This window comes from Gadus morhua, chromosome 16 (assembly GCF_902167405.1).
Source record: "Gadus morhua chromosome 16, gadMor3.0, whole genome shotgun sequence".
Taxonomy (NCBI): domain Eukaryota; kingdom Metazoa; phylum Chordata; class Actinopteri; order Gadiformes; family Gadidae; genus Gadus; species Gadus morhua.
The window spans coordinates 30027034-30046593 of record NC_044063.1 but is presented as its reverse complement, the minus strand read 5'-3'; the positions used below and the strand labels follow the sequence as shown (position 1 = coordinate 30046593).

Genomic DNA, 19560 nt, shown 5'->3' with positions numbered 1-19560 from the left:
GGCCAGCATTTTGTATTTGTTATTATTATTTCGGCAAAAGTCACATGATACTATGGGAAATCACATGCTTCGGGTTATTCTGAGTTCCCCATACAGGTTCAACATGGCGTTGCACATAGGGACGATGAGTAAAGTCATAGCCATCCTCTTAATCTTTGCTGTGTGTGAAGGGCACCGCCTGAGAGGGTTTGGATCGTTTACTACTCGATGGCAAGATACACGCAACGAGACGGTGGTGGAGGATCAGTGGTTCATTCAGAAACTAGATCACTTCAACGGTGCTGACAGCCGGACGTGGAAGCAGGTGAGTTCCATGCCTGTCTGCACACACACACACACACACACACACACACACACACACACACACACACACACACACACACACACACACACACACACACACACACACACACACACACACACACACACACACACACACACACACACACACACACACACACACACTGCCTGTCTGCGGCCTTTGCCAGTGAGAAGAGTGGAGTGCAACACTGTAGCCTACATTAAACTCATCATAAGCATGCTTTCTCACTTTCAGGTACACATAGGCTATACTCATTACTATAGTTTACTTTCCTGATGCCAACCCTCCCCATTAATATGATCCGCATTTGGGACCAGCATCTAGTTGAGCTGGCTTGCCAGTGGCTGGGTTAGGCTAAACTATAAACATATATTACAAAGATTCAAACAAAATAAAGCCACATACAAACTACGGAACCCCATCAGAAATATTTAACAAATTATTTTTAAGAGATTGATATGGACAAATTATAAACAAACAGATTAGAAGGCCTGGCTGGGGCATATTATTGTAACGAGCTGAGTTAATGTGGTTCTGTTATTATGCGTTCAGCAGCAATACAAATGTTCTCATATGTTGGGTTATGCATTAATGTTATTAGTGGAGGTTAATGGGGGGACAACGTGAGGGAGGGTCCGGAAGCAACGGGTTGTTTTGATTTAGAACTGTGTTACGGCTTAAGGCCGATATATGCTCTGTTTTAGACGTAAAAGGCCGATATATGCTCTGTTTTAGACGTAGCGCGTAAGCACGTAAGATACATAACCCCCCCTTGCGCGGTAAAATATCCCCCCTTACGTGCTTAAGTGCGTCGGCCAAAATTCCTGACTATGCGAAATAAAGGCGGCTGCATGCTTCAGCGTTGGTGTTACGTTGTTGCGCAAAATTTACTCAAAGCAATTCATGCTCCCTTTTAGGTTGCGCGTGTTGCGCGTGTTGCCAAGCAATTTACCGCCAGAACAGTAGGTGGAGTAATATGTGGAGTAAAGTTTTTCGTTGAAGACGACCTCGAGAATGACGTCTTTGTCTGTGGGAGTCGTTGGTTTGTTTATGTGCGAAAGTTTGATGATCTCCTTTCGCGAGTCATCCGATATCTTCCCGACTCTCACCAAAACCGGCCCTTGTCAGGGAGCAGCTGGCAGATTATTTTTTGTCAGATGCTGGCGTGTTTCCCCACCAGTACAATGTGCTACGATTGGGTATGCGCACTGACCAATAAATATATATACATTGGTCAGCATGACTTTTGATTCATTAGTTATGTTACACAAGTTACCTAATTTGGTTTACGTCAAACTCATTAATTCATATCCATATCAAATGTTTATATAACAGCTACTGCCTTGACAGATGAATGAATTATTTAAGTGTAGGCCTATAGCCAAAGGCTTTAAGCTATAGCGCATAATGTCCACATAAATGATATGGTAGGCAGCATTATTAGAGAAAAGGGGTTTATTTATCAAATACAGAAAATAGTCCCACCATACACGCACACATTTTTCATTCACTACACAGTACTCACGCTTTCAAATTTCATTCACTCAAAGAGGCTACTGAACTTATGTTTCACACAGAACATGAACACTTATGTTTCACATAGAATGTGAACACAAAACATTACGTAATTAATTCAAATAGGCTAACACTAAAACAAATAAGGCCAGTAGGCCTAATAGAACGAATATCGGGTGACAAGATCATTAAAATGGCTCACAATCCCGCATCAGCTGTTTGATGTCGCGCATCAAAATAGCACTTTGCCCCTGTGGAAGGGTTCGCATAAAGGGTTCGCATAATTATGTGCCAGATAGGGTGGAAGGTGGCGGTATGAAAACAGGAAATGTGATACTCCAGACAGGAAGTAGTAACCAGACGAGCAGACCAATCACAGCCTTGCAGGCTGCGCGGCTCACGTAAAAGCTTACGTAAAAAATGACGCAAGTCTAGAAAGATCGCCCGACGCACGCAAGACGTGAGAAGTCGCGCAAGGGGTGCGCAAGGGCGCGCAAGGGCCTCTTGCGCTTGCGCTTACGTAACTGAGCATAAATCGGCCTTAAAACACTACGGCCCTACGCAGCTCGCAAAGACTGTGATTGGCCAGCTATCCACATCCTTTCAGGAGTCTCACATTTCCGGTTTTACAGCATAATAGCGCCATTTTTAAAAGGCTGTGACAGAAGCGAATGAAGAATTTTGAAGAAGGAGAAGAAGAAAACACAAGAACGAATTATGATAATTATAAATATAAACAAGCCAGCGATTTCCACGCCCACAGATTCGTTCGTTGCTCCCCCTACTGTTCTGGCGGAGAATCCCCTTGCAACACGCGCAATCCTTAAGGAACCTTAAAGGAACCGTAAATCAAAACTTGTCTAAAACAAGTCCCTTGTGTAAATTACGTGCTTACGTCTCTGCGTCTAAAACAACCCTAAATCGGCCTTAAAGGCCGATATATGCTCTGTTTTAGACGTAGCGCGTAAGCACGTAAGATACATAACCCCCCCTTGCGCGGTAAAATATCCCCCCTTACGTGCTTAAGTGCGTCGGCCAAAATTCCTGACTATGCGACTAAAACACTACGGCCCTACGCAGCTCGCAAAGACTGTGATTGGCCAGCTAACCACATCCTTTCAGGAGTCTCACATTTCCGGTTTTACAGCATAATAGCGCCATTTTTAAAAGGCCGTGACAGAAGCGAATGAAGAATTTTGAAGAAGGGGAAGAAGAAAACACAAGAACGAATTATGATAATTATAAATATAAACAAGCCAGCGATTTCCACTTCCACGCCCACAGATTCGTTCGTTGCTCCCCCTACTGTTCTGGCGGAGAATCCCCTTGCAACACGCGCAATCCTTAAGGAACCTTAAAGGAACCGTAAATCAAAACTTGTCTAAAACAAGTCCCTTGTGTAAATTACGTGCTTACGTCTCTGCGTCTAAAACGACCCTAAATCGGCCTTTAAAGCTAAAGGCCCACTATGCAACTTCGGGCATTTCTTCGCTGTTTTCTTGGTTTTGGCACGCACATTTCTCTACACAGCGCCCCCTACAGCTTCGTAGTAGATATTTTACAACACTGTCGTAACAACTCGTTGACGACCCTTCCCCATGCACTTCTACGCGAGCCATGTGCATTTGTTTTCAAAGAAGCCGGCGAATGCGTGGAGCCATGTCCGAAGTAGATGTTCATAAAGTGTAGGCAAGGTTATACATTTTTAAAATGGTGTATTTGTATTGCAATAAACATAAATCGATCCTTTTTTATAGTTGACGGGGAGAATTTATATCCTAGATTATAATTGTTTTATCTTAGGTTGAACAGAACAATCAGTGTAAGAGTGTTGGCCAACATAATAATCGAAATAAACAAGAACCTGGATTCGGGGATTCAGTCTGTATCTGGGGGACGAGACAGACGAACAGCAAAACACCCATGGAAACAAAGGTGTTTATATGATTGCAACCAAGCAAGCTAGAAACATACAGGGCTCACAACAAAACGGTCGAGAAAACAATTTTTACAGGGCTCACAACAAAATGGTTGAGCAAACACATTTGTACAGAGACTATCAACATCAAGAATACCACGAAGACAAAGTTGACCCAAGGGTACTTTCAATTTCAAAAGCAACACGGCCAAGTCGGCGTCTGATTTGCAGTCTTCTTTTTCTTTCAGTTCACGCTATTCCTGAAAAGCTTGCCCAACGTTTACTCGTGTCTGGCCTCTCTGTCGGTCAGTCTCCCTTTTCTCTTCTTCTGTTCCTCCGACATTGGGTTTCTCTGTCTCTTTTTAGTCGGCTGATCTATGATGAATGTAACAATCCCTTAGTTACTTATGTTTATATCGAGCCGGTTCCGTGTTTGGGTGTCTGTGCCGTAAAGCAATTCGTTACTTCGCGAGACCCGAGACCGCGAGAGTGGGCGGCGTGTCGCCGGCAGAAACATATTCCTTTTCTCCGCCAAGATGCGCAAGGGGGAGTCGAAACAACGAACAATCGAAGAAAAATGTATAATAGAACCATCGCAATGACTCTTAGCCTGTTATATTAAGGTAAATCATGCCAAGAAGTTGCATAGTTCCCCTTTCACTCGTGTCTGATCTCTTTTCTGGTCTATTCTTCTTTTGTTCCACCGACAGTCGCCTCTTGGGTCCCTTATCAGTCGATTGATCCATGATGAATGCAACAATTGCCTCGCAACTGGCTGTTTATATCTAGCCGGTGCCATGTTTGGGTGTGTGTCTGTGCCGTAAAGCATTTTCGAAACTACAATCTGACTTCATTTTCGAGGCGCGATTGGATACTTCCGCTGCGTCACATCCGGATTGTGTCGGTCCGAACAGAGCAAGTTGCATATGCGCTTTTTCCTTGGAGAGGTGACATGGGGCAATGACACACCCACCAAACGACCCAGAAATGGTTGCAGAACCATCAGAATAACTCTCAACCAGCATAATTAATGTAATTTTGGCTAAAAAAGTTGCATAGTGGGCCTTTAATGTACGGGTGTTCACAGCCAACAGTGATCGGAGATAAACTTTGGATTTACTAAATAAAGAGCAGGATTGCAAGCCAGACATCCCCTGTTTATTCAACGCTGCACCACCGTGGGGTGAACGTTACACTGGTGTCAGAAGTGAAAACGACGGACTGGTGCTTCTCCGGTGTTCGCCGTTATCCTAGCCGTCTGGCGGACCTACCACGGGGTGCTGCTGTTTGTACTGCCAACGGACATGGCGCACGGGAGCGGAGCGCGGCCGAAAGTTAAGGAGGCGGAGGGGAGCTACTGTTATGCCCTTGCGGAGGGTCTGGCGGCGGAGTGTGAGCGCGCTGCGGAGACCAAGGCCCGCTTGAGGGAGACAGCGAGGCGCATGGCATACGACGCGGGAATGAGCTCCACCGACCCCCGACAGAGCAGAGGATATGACGGAGGCACGTCGGCTCCTCCAAAGCATGACAGAGAGAATGCACAGCCTGCGTGGCAAAGGGGCGGGGCCTATACTTCCCGGGCCCCGTGTAAAACACCAAAGTACTCCGGTAAGGCAGACTGGCAGGCGTTTCATGCCAAATTCGAACTGTTGCAGTTCGCAGTTCGAAGCTGCAGGTTGGTTGGAGGATGATAAAGCGCTACAGCTAGTGTTATGCCTTACGGACGACGCACTGGCATGCCTTACTGCTCAGCCCAGAAGAACGAAATAATTATGAGGCTCTTGTTTGGGTTCTGCAGAGACGTTTTGGACTTTGCGAACAGCCCGGTCTCCTACGCTCTGAACTTTCCATCAGACGCAGGCGGCCTGGGGAGCCCCTCCGTGTGTTAGCTAATGATATTGAAACTCTAGCCAGGAGGGCTTATGCCCACATGCCCCCGGCGATACAGATGGAGCTCGCCAGGGACCAGTTTGTCCAAGCCATAACCCAGAGGGAGCTGCGCATTCAGACCCAGCTCGCCCATCCCCGCTCCATACAAGAGGCTCTGGAACTGGCTCTAGAGAGGGAGATTGTGGGGGGCGGGACCTTGGGAGGCAGCCCTGAGGGGAGTGGTCCTACATTGAGAACCGCTGCATGCACTGATGCAGCCGAAGTAAAGCCTGCATGGGTGGCTGAAATGACCGAACTAATACGGGCTGTCTCCATGCATTTGCCGCAAAGTGCCACACGGCCTCGCCATCGCCCCCTGGTCTGCTGGGGATGCGGACAACCTGGCCATCTCCTCAGACAGTGCTCCAAGCATTCGAAAGACCAGGGAAACAGCCCGGGGCCCGTATAGATGGGACGGTGCGGACCCCGGGCACGGTGTCCCGTGCTGTTGACGCAAAGGATGGAGGGGCCCAACAGCACAGACGGGGGAGAGGGGCTCCACTCCCCCCTGAAGCAGACGATAACACAGAATCCACGATGGTGGTGGGTTGGACTCATTCTGGGAATTTCTGCCATGTTCTCATCACCATACACAGGGCCCCACGTACAGCCCTTGTGGACACGGGCTCCACAGTAACACTGATGAGGCCAGATGTAGTTCCGGCGGGGACACAGTTAGAGCAGACTACAGTGCAGCTGAGGACAGTGACTGGTGAGTTGGCCCCTATGCTTAGTAAGGGGAGGGTGACGTTGAATGTGGGAGGTCTGTCGGTGGATTTCACTGTATGGGTGGCGCAGGTGCAGGACTTTTTGAGGGCTGCGCGCTGTCTGCTGGACCTGGGGAAGAACACATTTCCCGGGGGCCCCACTGTTAAACTGATACCGCTCACCCAGCCCCCAAAGCCACACCCCCTGGTCAGGACAGCCATGGAAACACACTGCCATGACACAAATACCCCAGTAGAGAGAAATACCCCCTGTTAGCAGCCTCCTGCCACTAGTGCCCCATGCCCCCAGCAAGGGTCAGCCCCCTTCTGCACATGCCGATTCATCTTCCCCAGCCCAGTCAACTACGGTGGGGGAAACGGACAGGTTGTCGGCGGTGAGAGGGATATGGAGACAGAATTGTGGAAGGTGTTATCTGACTTTATGGACATTTTTGCACTAACAGACAATGAAGTGGGCCTGACACACCTGGTCCAACACGAAATAGACACTGAGGATGCACGGCCGATCAAGACGCGTCCCCGGCGCCTCCCTATGGCTCACCGTGAGGCTGCAGACAGAGCGGTTGAAGAGATGCAAAGAGATGGCATTATTGAACCGTCGGACAGCCCCTGGGCCTCGGGAGTGGTGATGGTGTCGAAATAGAGGAGCACCAAGATGAGATTCTGTGTAGACTACAGGCCGCTGAACAGTGTGACAAGAAAGGACTCGTATCCATTACCCAGGATCGATGAGTCACTGGACTTGGTGTCTGGCTCTTCCTGGTTCTCTTCACTCGACCTGCGAAGTGGATACTGGCAGGTGCCCCCTCAGCCCTGAAGCAAGACCAAAGACTGACTTCTGTAAGGACAGGGGGTCGTGGCCGTTCCGGGTCCTCAGTTTCGGCCTGTGCAACGCCCCAGCCACCTTCGAGAGACTCATGGACAGGGTGCTGGCTGGCGTCCCCTGTCAAGGGATGTCTGGTGTATTTGGACGACATCCTGGCCCATGGGAGCTCCTTCCAAATGGCCCTCGAATCTCTGAGGCTGGTGCTGCAGACGGTGGCGGCGGCGGGCCTGAAGTTGCACCCGAATAAGTGCCGCTTCATGAGGAAGGAGGTGGAGATTTTGGGTCAAAGACTGGGGGGAGAAGGCATCAGCACACTGGAGGAGAAAGTGCATGCAGTGAGAGACTGGCCGACACCAACTGACCAACGACAGATGAAGAGCTTCCTCGGCCTGGCCTCATGTTACAGGAAGTTTGTGCGAGGTTTCTCCTGCATAGCTGCCCCCCTGCACCACCTGCTGCAGAAGGACTGGGACTTCACCTGGACGCCACAGTGCCAAGTTGCCAACAAGCCTTCAGCTCCCTCCAGAAGGCACTGACTGAGGCCCCCGTCCTCACCCCCCCGGACCCCGGGTTGCAGTTTACTCTGGACACGGATGCCAGCGACTTGGGCATGGGTGCAGTGCTGGCTCAGGCGGGGCCAGAGGGGGAGAGAGTGGTGGCGTATTTCAGCAAAACCTTCAACAAGGCTGAGCGCCGCTACTGCGTCACGCGCCGAGAGCTCCTCGCCATGGTGGCGGCGATTAAGCACTTCAAGTACTACCTGTGTGGCCGGCCCTTCACTGTCAGGACAGATCATTCGGCACTGCAGTGGCTGATGTCCTTCAGAGACCCAGAGGGCCAAGTTGCGTGCTGGATTGATACTAGGGGTGGGGAAAAATAATCGATTCCTCGATGCTTCGCGATTCTCGCTAGAACGATTTTGTCTCGATGCAGAGAAATGAATAATCGGAATTAAAAATATATATATTTTTTGTAATTTGAAATTTGAAATTTTTGTAATTTTAAAATTATTGAATTTATCTTCAGTGTGTATCGGCCAATCTGATTTGTCTTGACACGATTGCGATTCAGCCTACGCATAGGATGCGTGCAAACTCACAGCCAGACACAAGAACTCCTTCTAATTCAAGAGCAGCTTTTCCTTTAATGACATAGAAAATAAAGATTAGAAAGAAAATAAAACTGAAACCTATTTTTTGCATGCTTCCATATTGTGTTATAATGCAAGCTGCATTGATTATTGCATTGTTTATAGAAAGTCATTTTTGTGATAAAAGCATTATCTCTTATGAAATATTAGATAAGTTAATTTATCTGTTGATGTCTTTAATGATCATCACAAAAGAAGGAAGTGATTAGCAAACTCTGAGTAGCAAACCCAGATGTATACATATATTTTGGAAAATCACGCATGGAAATGTACATAAAAAAAATTGTTGAACCGATAATCGCTTCAGAATCTAATCGTTGACCTCATAATCGGAATCGAATCGTGAGGTGCCAAGAGATTCGCTCCCCTAATTAAAACGCTGCAGTCCTACGTCTTCACGGTGGTAGACAGGGCCGGAGCCAGCCACGCCAACGCCGATGCCTTGTCCCGACACCCCTGCGCACTGGGAGGGTGCCAGTACTGTGAGCGGAGAGAAGCGCGTGAGAGAGAGCTCCGTATCGAGGAGGAGACATGCCCCATGCACGAGGGGGCCGGACCAGTCTGCCGCAGAATGCAGATGGTTGACGCGGCCGAGTGGCAGACACAACAGGAGCAGGACATGGACATACAACCGTTGTGACAGTGGGTTGAGAAGGATAATTTTCCTCGCAAGGCGTGTTCCCCAAAGCGTGAGGAGTACGCTTTCTGCCGCTAATCTAAATGAATGGAGGAATAGCGGAAGAAAGCTCCTCACGCTTTGGTCAGGCAAAGCGTGACACTGAACACATCTTGCGAGGTGGACCAACGTATCTATTTGGCGTGATACCAGGGTGGTGTGTGTGTGTGTGCGTGCGTGTGTGTGTGCGTGTGACGTAAAAGTTATTAAGTCAATCAATTCAGGTGTTTATTGGTCTTTTACATGCCTATTTTGTGTGTTGTGCATTATTAATGTCAACTTATTGACTGTCAGTGTGTTCTTTACACAGATCTTGTGAGGTTTGTGTGTGTGGTAGACAGAGGTTCCTTGTATACCCAACCCCACATAACGTAATAATAAGGTTGCGTTTAGGTGTGTATTTGCCATTGCAGAAGTATATGATTTATCAGATTTCTGGCAATATAAGTTTTGGGTGGGTATTGTTGTATATTGATGTGACTCGGACACATGCGCTGCTTAGAATCAAAAACACGTCTTTACTTGTTGTCCGCCATTATACAAGTACATGCAACTACGTCCTGACGTCATACAACCTGAACTACGGAAACACACACAATACATTACATCCCCTTTCTTAAGATGCTTTGTTTTGCTTTCGTTTTAAATTAAAGTGACACAAAATAATGCCTCACTTCTTTGTTGTAGTTATGACACGTAACATAAAACAATGCCTTAAGGTAAAACTTTTTCTTCACGGTTTAACACCATTCAAATAAACTTGTATTGTATTCTACAGCATATCTAACAATACCAACAACAAAATGCATTATGTTACACTCATGCATTAATAAATCTACAACATTCTTTTTTTTTCACTCAGTAACACAACCTATGTGACATAGCATCAATCTGCTTGAGTTCGAAGGTATGTCTAGTCTCTGTATCTTGCTGGAATCTTGACTTGTCTCCCAGACCTTGTGTGATGTAATTGTAACTGTGCTTGTTCATCATGTGAGTCAGTGTCCTGATTGACCTCTGTGTCGTTGCCTTCTGTGTCAGATCCAGTGTGTGCCGTTTCAGTGTGTGTGTATGTGGGAGTGTCCTGCATCTCTGTAGGTGGAAATTCCCTCTCGCCTGTCTTCAGTAGATGCTTTCTGTTCCTCCTGTAGACTCGTCCATCTTGTGTGCGAACTATGAAGGATCTTGGTAGCTGATGTCTTTCCACAACCACAGCTGGCTGCCATGTATCTCCTTTCTGTATCCTGACATTTTCACCTGTTCGTAGATCTGGCAACTTTTGTGTTTGTCTGTCAAAGTAGCTCTTTTGCTTCATTTGTCTGCACTTCAGATTGTCTTGAACTTGAGCTCTATTTTCAGGAGTCAATAGAGTTGTTGATGCTGGAAGTTTGGACTTTAGACGACGTCCCATTAACAGCTGTGCAGGAGATAATCCTATACCCTCCAGCGATGTGTTGCGGTATTCGAGCAAAGCAATGTATGGATCGCCATTGCCGCTCTGTGCCTTTTTGAGCATGTTTTTTACTGTTTGTACAGTTCTTTCTGCCTGACCATTAGACTGAGCATGTCCTGGACTGGAAGTAACATGTTCAAATTCCCAACTCTCAGAAAACCCTCTGAATTCACCACTGGCATATTGTGGACCATTGTCAGAGACTACGGAAACTGGGATTCCGTGCCTAGCTAATGTCGACTTCATGGCAGTGATGACACCTCGGCTGGTTGTGTCACACAACTTGGTGATCTCTGGATATTTTGAATAGTAATCTACGCAGAGCAAATACTCTGCACCATTGTAGTGAAAGAGATCTGTGCCAATCTTCTCCCATGGTCTTCCTGGCAGTGTGTGGGGAAGTAGAGGTTCTTTGGGATTGCTGTTTTTGTTTTCATTGCATACAGCACATTGAGACACAACGCCCTCTATCTCAGTTGACATGCCTGGCCAGTAGAGAATATCCCTAGCTCTCTCTTTACATTTCACTATGCCAAGATGTGACTCATGGATTTTGTTCAGCATTTCCTGTCTCATCTGGTTTGGCACAATGAGTTTTGCAGCTTTGAACAACAGTCCTGATGCATAGCTGATTTCCTCTTTGAATGTCCAGTATGTTTTCATTTCTTTTGGAACATCATCTCTTTCTTTTGGCCATCCTGTCATTGTGATGTCTCGTAGCATTTGCATTTCCGGATCATCCGTTGTTGCTTTTCTGAACATTATTAATTTCTTTTCTGAGATGGGTAGTTATGGTGTAACCCAGTTGACTTCCAACTCCTCTCCTAGCAAATCTTCTTTTTGCTCTTTTAGGAAAGCACGGCTCAGAGTGTCAGCGATGTACAGCTCTTTCCCTGGCTTATAGGTAACTTTGAGCGTGTACCTCTGTAGTCTGAGAAGCATCCTTTGCAATCTCATGGGAGCTTGGTGGAGTGGCTTTTTGAAGATGCTCTCAAGCGGTTTGTGATCACTCTCAACTTTAATGTCTCTGCCATATAAATACTGGTGGAATTTCTCACACCCATAAACTATGGCAAGTAACGCCCCGTGCCCACTACCTCCGTCAGTTGTCCGTTGCCCATTGACTTTGAATGGGGACGGTCGCGCAATGCATTGTGGATCCGTCAGTTGACTTGGAGCGTTCGCCACCGTCAAAAAGTTGAAAAATGTTCAACTTTTTCGGCAGCGACGGATCCGTCATCCAATCAGATCGCGTATGCAAATTTAAGCACTGTGACGCGACTCGGGCTCTGACGATACTGGAAAGCGGGAAAGCGGGTAATCTTGCCTCGCAACAAGCAGGAAGAAGCGGGAAGAACCCGGCGAACCGATTTGATTGGCTGACGGATGCATCTGCAAAGACTACTCCCCCATCCGTCAGCCACGCCTTCTGACGTCCGTTGACTGACGGTGCAGTGGGCACGAGGCGTAATTCCTTTTCAATTTACGCATATCTGTGCTGACAGTCAGTAAGCGCTCATGATCCATACGCTACAGGCCTTCCATCTTGCAGTATTACAGCTCCTATGCCTTCTGAACTGGCATCCACAGACAATGTCACAGGTGCTTTCACATCATAGAACTTGAGTGTTGGTGCATTGGTAACCAACTTCTTCAATTGTTCATAGCTTTGCTTTTGCTCCTCTTCCCAATGCCATGCCGTGTCATTCTCTAGCAGCTTTCTCAGTGGAGCGCTGACCTCAGACAGGTTGGGAATGAACTTTGCAAGATATTGTATCATGCCCATGAATCTCATCAGCTCCTGTTTGTCTTGTGGTGGTGGTAGCTGTACCACAGCTCTCACTTTTTCATCATCTGCTTTCAGCCCATCAGTGCTGAGTACATGACCTATGTACTTGATCTCTGTAGTTCTGATTTTACATTTGTTTCTGTTCAATTTCAAGTTGTACTCCCTTGCTCTCTCCAAGACCTTTATCAATCTCTGATCATGTTCCTCGATTGTGTCACCCCATACAAGCAAATCATCGATAATGTTGACTACTCCTTCCAGGCCTTCAATCATTTGTGCCACGGATCTCTGGAACACCTCAGATGCAGAAGAGATTCCAAAGGGTAGACGGAGGAACCGATATCTCCCTATAGGAGTGTTGAATGTGCACAACTTGGAACTTTCTTCGTCCAGTTTAATTTGCCAAAACCCTTGATTTGCGTCTAGCACAGAAAAGTACTTTGCTTTTGGCATACGGGAGACAACCTCTTCAACAGTTAGCAGTGGATAGTGCTCTCGTTTTATTGCCTGATTAAGATCCTGTGGATCCATGCATATCCTCATCTTTTTCGGTGTGACCACCGTCACCATGACGGTGGTCATCCAGTCTACTCACCCAGTCTGTCGGTTCTATTTGTCTTGTTATCACTCCATTCTGTTCCATCCTGTGTAGTTCTTCCACTACTTTGTCCCTGAGAGCCACTGGAACCTTTCTTGGAGCATGCACAACTGGTGAAATAGTTGGATCAATCTGAATATGGTGTATCCCTGGTAAACATCCTAAACCAGAACACAAGTCATCAAAGCCATTCAGAATGTCATTGTCCTTTTTTATATCATACACTCTCTTCACCAAGCCTAACTTAGTGCATGTTTTCTTCCCCAGTATTGCTGGAACATTTTGCTGCGTGATCTCAAACTCAATCTTGTGTTTCTGTCCTTTGTGCACACAAGTGAGTTCTCTCTTGCCCAATGGCGCCGACTGGTGGCCGAAATATGCAACAAGCCTGCAGGTGGATTTTTTCAGCTTTCCTCCGATGTCGAGTGAGTTGAACGTGTCTGCTGACATCACATTGCAACCTGCACCAGTATCAAGCTTAAATTTCACCTTTCTCCTGTTTATCTTTAGTTCTTCAGTCCACTCATCGCCATCCTCCATCTCTGCATTGTCAATCTTTTTGATGCATACTTCTTGTTCCACATTGATTGTGCCAATGAACATGTTATGGTCACTGTCACTCTGTTCCACAGCATGCATTTTTCTGGTGAGGCCTTGTGCCTTGCACATCTTTGCAAAGTGATTCTTTTTCTGGCATGACTTACATGTCTGACCAAAAGCTGGACATTTCTTGTATTCATGTTTACATCCACATCTATTGCAATCAAATCCCTTTTGCTCATCCTGTGACGCTGGCTTTGTTCTGCCCTTTTCAGCTCTTTCTGTCTTAGCTGTATTCACAGGTCTTATTTTATGCACTTCAACTTCTTCATTGAGCATTTTAACTTGACTTGACGTGATCTCATTGGCACGGCAGACATCAATGGCTTTTTCTAACGTAAGATCCGCCTCTCTTAATAGTCTTCTTCTTACACTATCATCTCGTATGCCGCATACAATCCTGTCACGTATCAGAGTCATGTAAAAGTCCAAACTCACAATCTTTGGCTTTGCTCTTCAACTCCGTCACGTAGGCGTCTATGGTCTCTGTCGGTCCTTGAGCCTTTGTGAAGAACATATGTCGGGTGTATGGAAGGTTCTTTCTAGGCTCACAGTAATCTTTGAACTTTTCTTTCAACACTTGAATTTTGTCTTTCTCAGCTTCACTGAAGACAAACGTGTTGTAAACCTTTATCGCCTCTTCACCCGCCACGTGCAGAAAAGTAGCACACTGCACCGCCTCAGACTTTTCAGCTATTCCGCTAGCAGTACAAAACAGCTTCAACTTCTGGATCCATAATTTCCAGTTTTCCGCAAGATTACCTTGTAGGCTCAAACTTGACGGTGGCTGTAACTGTGCCATTTTTTCTTTTCTCTTTTATCATTCCGTGATTTCTTCTGACACCATGTTGTATATTGATGTGACTCGGACACATGCGCTGCTTAGAATCGAAAACACGTCTTTACTTGTTGTCCGCCATTATACAAGTACATGCAATTACGTCCTGACGTCATACAACCTGAACTACGGAAACACACACAATACATTACAGGTATTTGGTTGATTTGTCGGTTTTTAGTCTATAGTTGAGCTGGAAATTGCCAACAGAACAGCTCAGCTATTCTATATTTGATCTCAAATGTATTCAAACTTGATCACATTAGCTATTTGTTTAACTCTTCACTTTATTTGTTTCCAAACATTTTAACTGTTTTAAATTGTGTACATGTTTACATTGTTTACTCCATTTAGACTCTTTTCCTTCACTTGATTTAAGCCATTTAACATTTCTTAACGTCCTAAACTATGTGGCTTTACTAAAATATATTTTCGACCCGCATTTTGCACTACAGCCCTCACCGCATTTTCTGCAGGAAATACATTTTCTAGTATTCATATTTATTTTTTCATTTAATAATTCAATAGTTAAATAAAGATGTTATAACATGAATTCATGCCTCAATTCATCTCAACACATAGGCCTGGCCTAAAGGAAAGAGAAGTTTATATGTTTTATGCTTCCAATGTTGTGTTTGTCATACTATGGAATGATTTATTGCTTGTTGAGTGAATAATACAGAACATAAGGAACTTTAAAGGTGGAAGAAGCAGATTTTCAAAACGGCTTGTAACAGCTAATTGCACTCTATAGCTAATTACACAGCTAATTATATGCAATAATATGTCAACTTTTGAAAAGAAAAAATCGCATTTTAAATCGCAATCGCAATATTGGTAGAAATAATCGCATTTCGATTATTTCCCCAAATTATTCAGCCCTTCTAAACATATCAAATGTTGTGTGGTGTATAATGCTCTAATATTTATGTATGACGTGCTCCGAGCCCTCAGTTTGCAGCATGTTCGCATGTATAGATATAGAGACGAGTAACAAGACAATGACAATACAAATTTGGTGGTGACTTTTCTGTGATACCTCCAAGCCAGTAGGCATGCATCTCGACGGTCACTCTTCAAGAAGTTTCAATTTGGACGAGTATTTTAAAAGTGAGAGTTTATGGATTCAACTCACAGTCTTCTCCCCCAAACCCCTTGTTGTTTCCACCTAGAGGTACTTTGTGAAGGAGCAGTTCTACCGGGACGGGGGGCCTGTGTTCCTGATGATAGGTGGAGAAGGCCCCGCCAACCCAGCCTGGATGGAGAATGGCACCTGGCTGCTCTACGCCAAGCAGATGGGCGCTTTGTGTTTGATGCTGGAGCACCGCTTCTACGGACAGAGTCACCCCACCGTGTATGTAAGGGGTGGGAATCACAGGGTACCTCACGATACAATGAGACACACGATACATGGCCCGCGACAACGATAATATCGTCATACAGCGATTCTGCATTAGACAATCCTCTAACGATACATCGATATACGTATATGTCTAGTGATGAATTCAAAATGACTGTGAAAGGGTAAAGTGCTGGATTTTGTTCTTCATTTATGGTCCAAACTGAGTTTTTCAGTGACTCGTCTTTGGTTAGTTAACTTCTTTTCAAGTTTCCTTTATTCATGTGTTGAGCGCCATATTGATCCATTTTTGACCGCCTTATTTCATTAATAAAAAATAGTGCTGTCAAGCAATTAAAATATTTAAGTGCGATTAATCACATCAATGCCATAGTTAACTCACGATTAATCTTAATTTTTTTTCTATTCTAAATATCCCTTGATTTTGCGATGCTAGCCTTTTAGTGAGATCAGAGAGTGATGAGAAGGACAGTAATAAAATATATTTGGTAAAATGGATATAAGAAGAGAGACCTGCAGTGAATTCAACCCAGTCCACTTGACATCGGGTAGGTACATAACAGTGGTAGGCTTACCGTAATAAATAATAGCCCAGGCTATTATTTATTTCAATCACTGAACTTTCGAACAAAACTCTTGCTCAGCAAAGATGGGAAATACTATAACATTTATTATTTAAACCAGTATGAATATTCCTACCGTACGTAGGCCTATACACAATACCAGGCTGTCGAAATAACGCCGCTTAAACCTCGGCCCGGACCAGCCCGAGGGTTGGTCCGGGATGGCCGATACCACCGTCACCCACCAGCCAGCGACGGAGAGCATCAACCAAACCCCAATCAGCGGGATGGGAGACACCTGGCTGGACAGCCAGGGAAAGGCTTTAAAAGGCACTCGGGAGCAGACGGAAAGGGCCGACGAGTGACGAGACAGCAAGGGCCGAGCCAGCCCTACCCTAGAGGCCCACGGAGGCCCACGGAGGCCCTAGAGACCGCGAGTACCTTATTTGATTTAAGTTGTCTGTAATAAATGCCGTGATCGGCTAAACCCTCACTGCCAAGCGTCGTTTGTCCGTGGAACCCGGCAACAACAAGGAACGGGTTGCCACAACACGCACGCATGCGCACACACACACACACAGTGGCGGAGTGGTAATCGGGAGTGTCGGGAGAATTCCCGGTGGGCCGCTAACGTTTCGGGGCTGTCGGGCTGATTACTGCGGGATAACAATATTGCGTTTATTAAAGTTCCTTGCATCCTGAAATGGTACAGCCCTGGTGGGCCTTGAACTGCGATTGGTCAGAAAGGCGTAGCAGCTAATAGCAACATTGAAATCTCTGCAGGCTCAAACACAGTGACACACAAATACACACACACTTTTAGTGTTTTTCACCCGCTCCTTATCCTTGCTTGCCCCAACAAGTTTGTGCGGCGTGCTTGTTGTTTTGTTTCCGGTGTAGCTAGATGCGGTATGGTGTTGTAGTTTTTCTAATTGACTGGTTGTTGCTAGACAGTTGGTGAAAAAACGACAACGTTTGTCAAACCAAAAAAGCGTTAATAGCACGATAAAAAAATTAACACCATTAAATTTGGTTTACGTTAACGCCGTTCATAACGCGTTAAACTGACAGCACTAATAAAAAATATTGATATTTGGGGCGTTATTTCCTGTCGTACTCTTCAGGAATAAAGCATAAAAATTAGAGCTGTCAAGCGATTAAAATATTTAATCGTGATTAATCGCATTAATGTCATAGTTAACTCGATTAACGATTAATCGCAAATTGTTTTTCTATGCTAAATATCCCTTTATTTTTTTGTCCCATAATTCTTCTCATTTTAATTCTCTTATCAACATGGTGAAGTGCATCGGCTTGCCTTGTGCAAATGATTTTTTATTGATGACAACATTGGCATATACTGATCAAAACAGGACGATACAAAAAAAGAGCCTATAGTGCAATTAAACGACTGCTTTGAACAAATGTTATTTGAACATAGCAGTCAGTCTACTGCTTCTTTGTTTTGAGCCAAAGAAAAAAAAAATATATATATATATATATTTTTTTTTAAATAAAATAATTGCGTTAATCGCGCAATACATTTTTTAACGCCGTTAAAATTGGTTTGCGTTAACGCCGTTAATAACGCGTTTAACTGGCAGCTCTAATAAAAATGCAAAATAAATTCTTAAAAAGATATGTACATATATTATAGCGATATTTGGCGCTAGTGTATCGATTCTCTTATCGCAGAGTGATTATATATCGCCTTATCAATATTTTGTCCCAACCATAGAGTACATACCATACCCTCCTGCGTGGTGTGGGTCATTTGTTCTACATCATGGTTTAACAAGGTCAAACTGCTTGACACCAGAACCAGTTAGGCAGGGCACTAAAGAGTGGAAGAGAGCCACATTGAGACTGCCGGGAGCACAATGAAATCTACATTCGCTTATCCAGAGGCAGGTGCAGTCAACTCTGGACAGATATCCTTACAGCATTACTCTCCCTTATAGCTGTCGGATGGTCATGGCACAACAGATTACACTCAAATCACTCTTTCATATACATATATTTATTGTATTTCTTTTGTTTTAACAACATACACAGACAGACCCTTACACCATCATAATAAGAATACAAATTAAGTAATTTCTTAAATTTAATTAAAAATAAGAGGTACACGCATTGTGGCGACCCGACCACGTGAGTGGTCGGGTTTTTCTATTTTTTTTAAATTATTTTTTTTATTTGTTTAGTCAAAGAGAAAGAAGGTTAGAGAGAAAGATATAAAGTGGGGAAATTAAAGGGGAACAGTGCCTGTTGGGGGACAATCCACATTACATATCAACAATATTTTACATGTCTTGATTTTTTTAAATGTACAGTAACCATTTATCCTAGCCTTTAGCAAATGAGTCTTCCTTAGCTTTTAATCTAGATGTGAGTCTCTCCATTGTTTGAACATCACCAATAATGTTGAGCCATTGTCTGTAGTCAGGTGTAACCGACTGGAGCCAGTTCTTATGCCGCGTTTCCACTGCAGGGTGCGGAACGGATCGGTTCGCAAAGGTGCGGTAGGGAGGGGGCGGTATAGCCCAACTCAGTTCCGAGGTTGCGTTTCCACCGCTGACAGTACCCTTTAAGGTAGGCCGGATGTCGATCGCCGCGGCAGCTACGTAAACATCGTAAACAACGTCTTCCTACCCAAAAATGCAGACGAACGTCTCCACCACCTTGTTCGCCCAAGCAAGCGTTTTACGCGACATGTTAATTGTAAAGAATAATACCTCGAGGCTACTGTTTGTTTGTTTTTATCACCACGTCGCCCGGAAGTGATGATTCTGTCGACCAATCAACAGAGGGGGTGTCTAGCTAGAATTTCCCGGGACCCTTTCAGGCGTCTCGTCTCGTTTTCAGTACCCCAACGGAGGAGTACTGAAAACGAGGCCAAAACGGGTACAGCTAAGTCCGGGTCACGCCCACTTTTGGCGGTGGAAACGCAACCTGTACCGCACCTTTGCGAACCGATCCGTTCCGCACCCTGCAGTGGAAACGCGCCATTAGTGATGGCCTTTTTTGCTGCAGCAAGAAGAATCTTGATCAAATATTGGTCTCCTTTGTGCACAGTTCCTTCCATATGTCCCAGGTATAGGACAAGACAAGTTCGGGGGATTTTGTATCCTAGAACCTCGCACAGCACGACATGGATATGTTCCCAGAAAGGTTGAATTTGGCTTCAGCTCCAAAACACGTGTGTGTGGTTAGGATCCATATAGTTGCACAGTCTCCAGCAGGTTTGTTGAGTGTTCATTTGTTTGCTAGTAATCTTGGGCGTTATAAAGAAACA

At 45.3% G+C, this 19560-nt stretch overlaps 1 protein-coding gene across 1 annotated transcript in view; it reads left to right on the top strand.

Annotated features, from left to right (window-relative positions):
• Positions 1–55: 55 nt before the first annotated feature.
• The window catches only part of prss59 (serine protease 59, putative), a 53638-nt gene continuing 34133 nt past the window's right edge, over positions 56–19560 (top strand). The window contains exons 1-2 of the mRNA XM_030380514.1: positions 56–304; positions 15515–15696. Coding sequence (XP_030236374.1) covers positions 65–304; positions 15515–15696 — 422 coding nt within the window. The 5' untranslated portion in view covers positions 56–64. The remainder of the gene's footprint in view (positions 305–15514; positions 15697–19560) is intronic.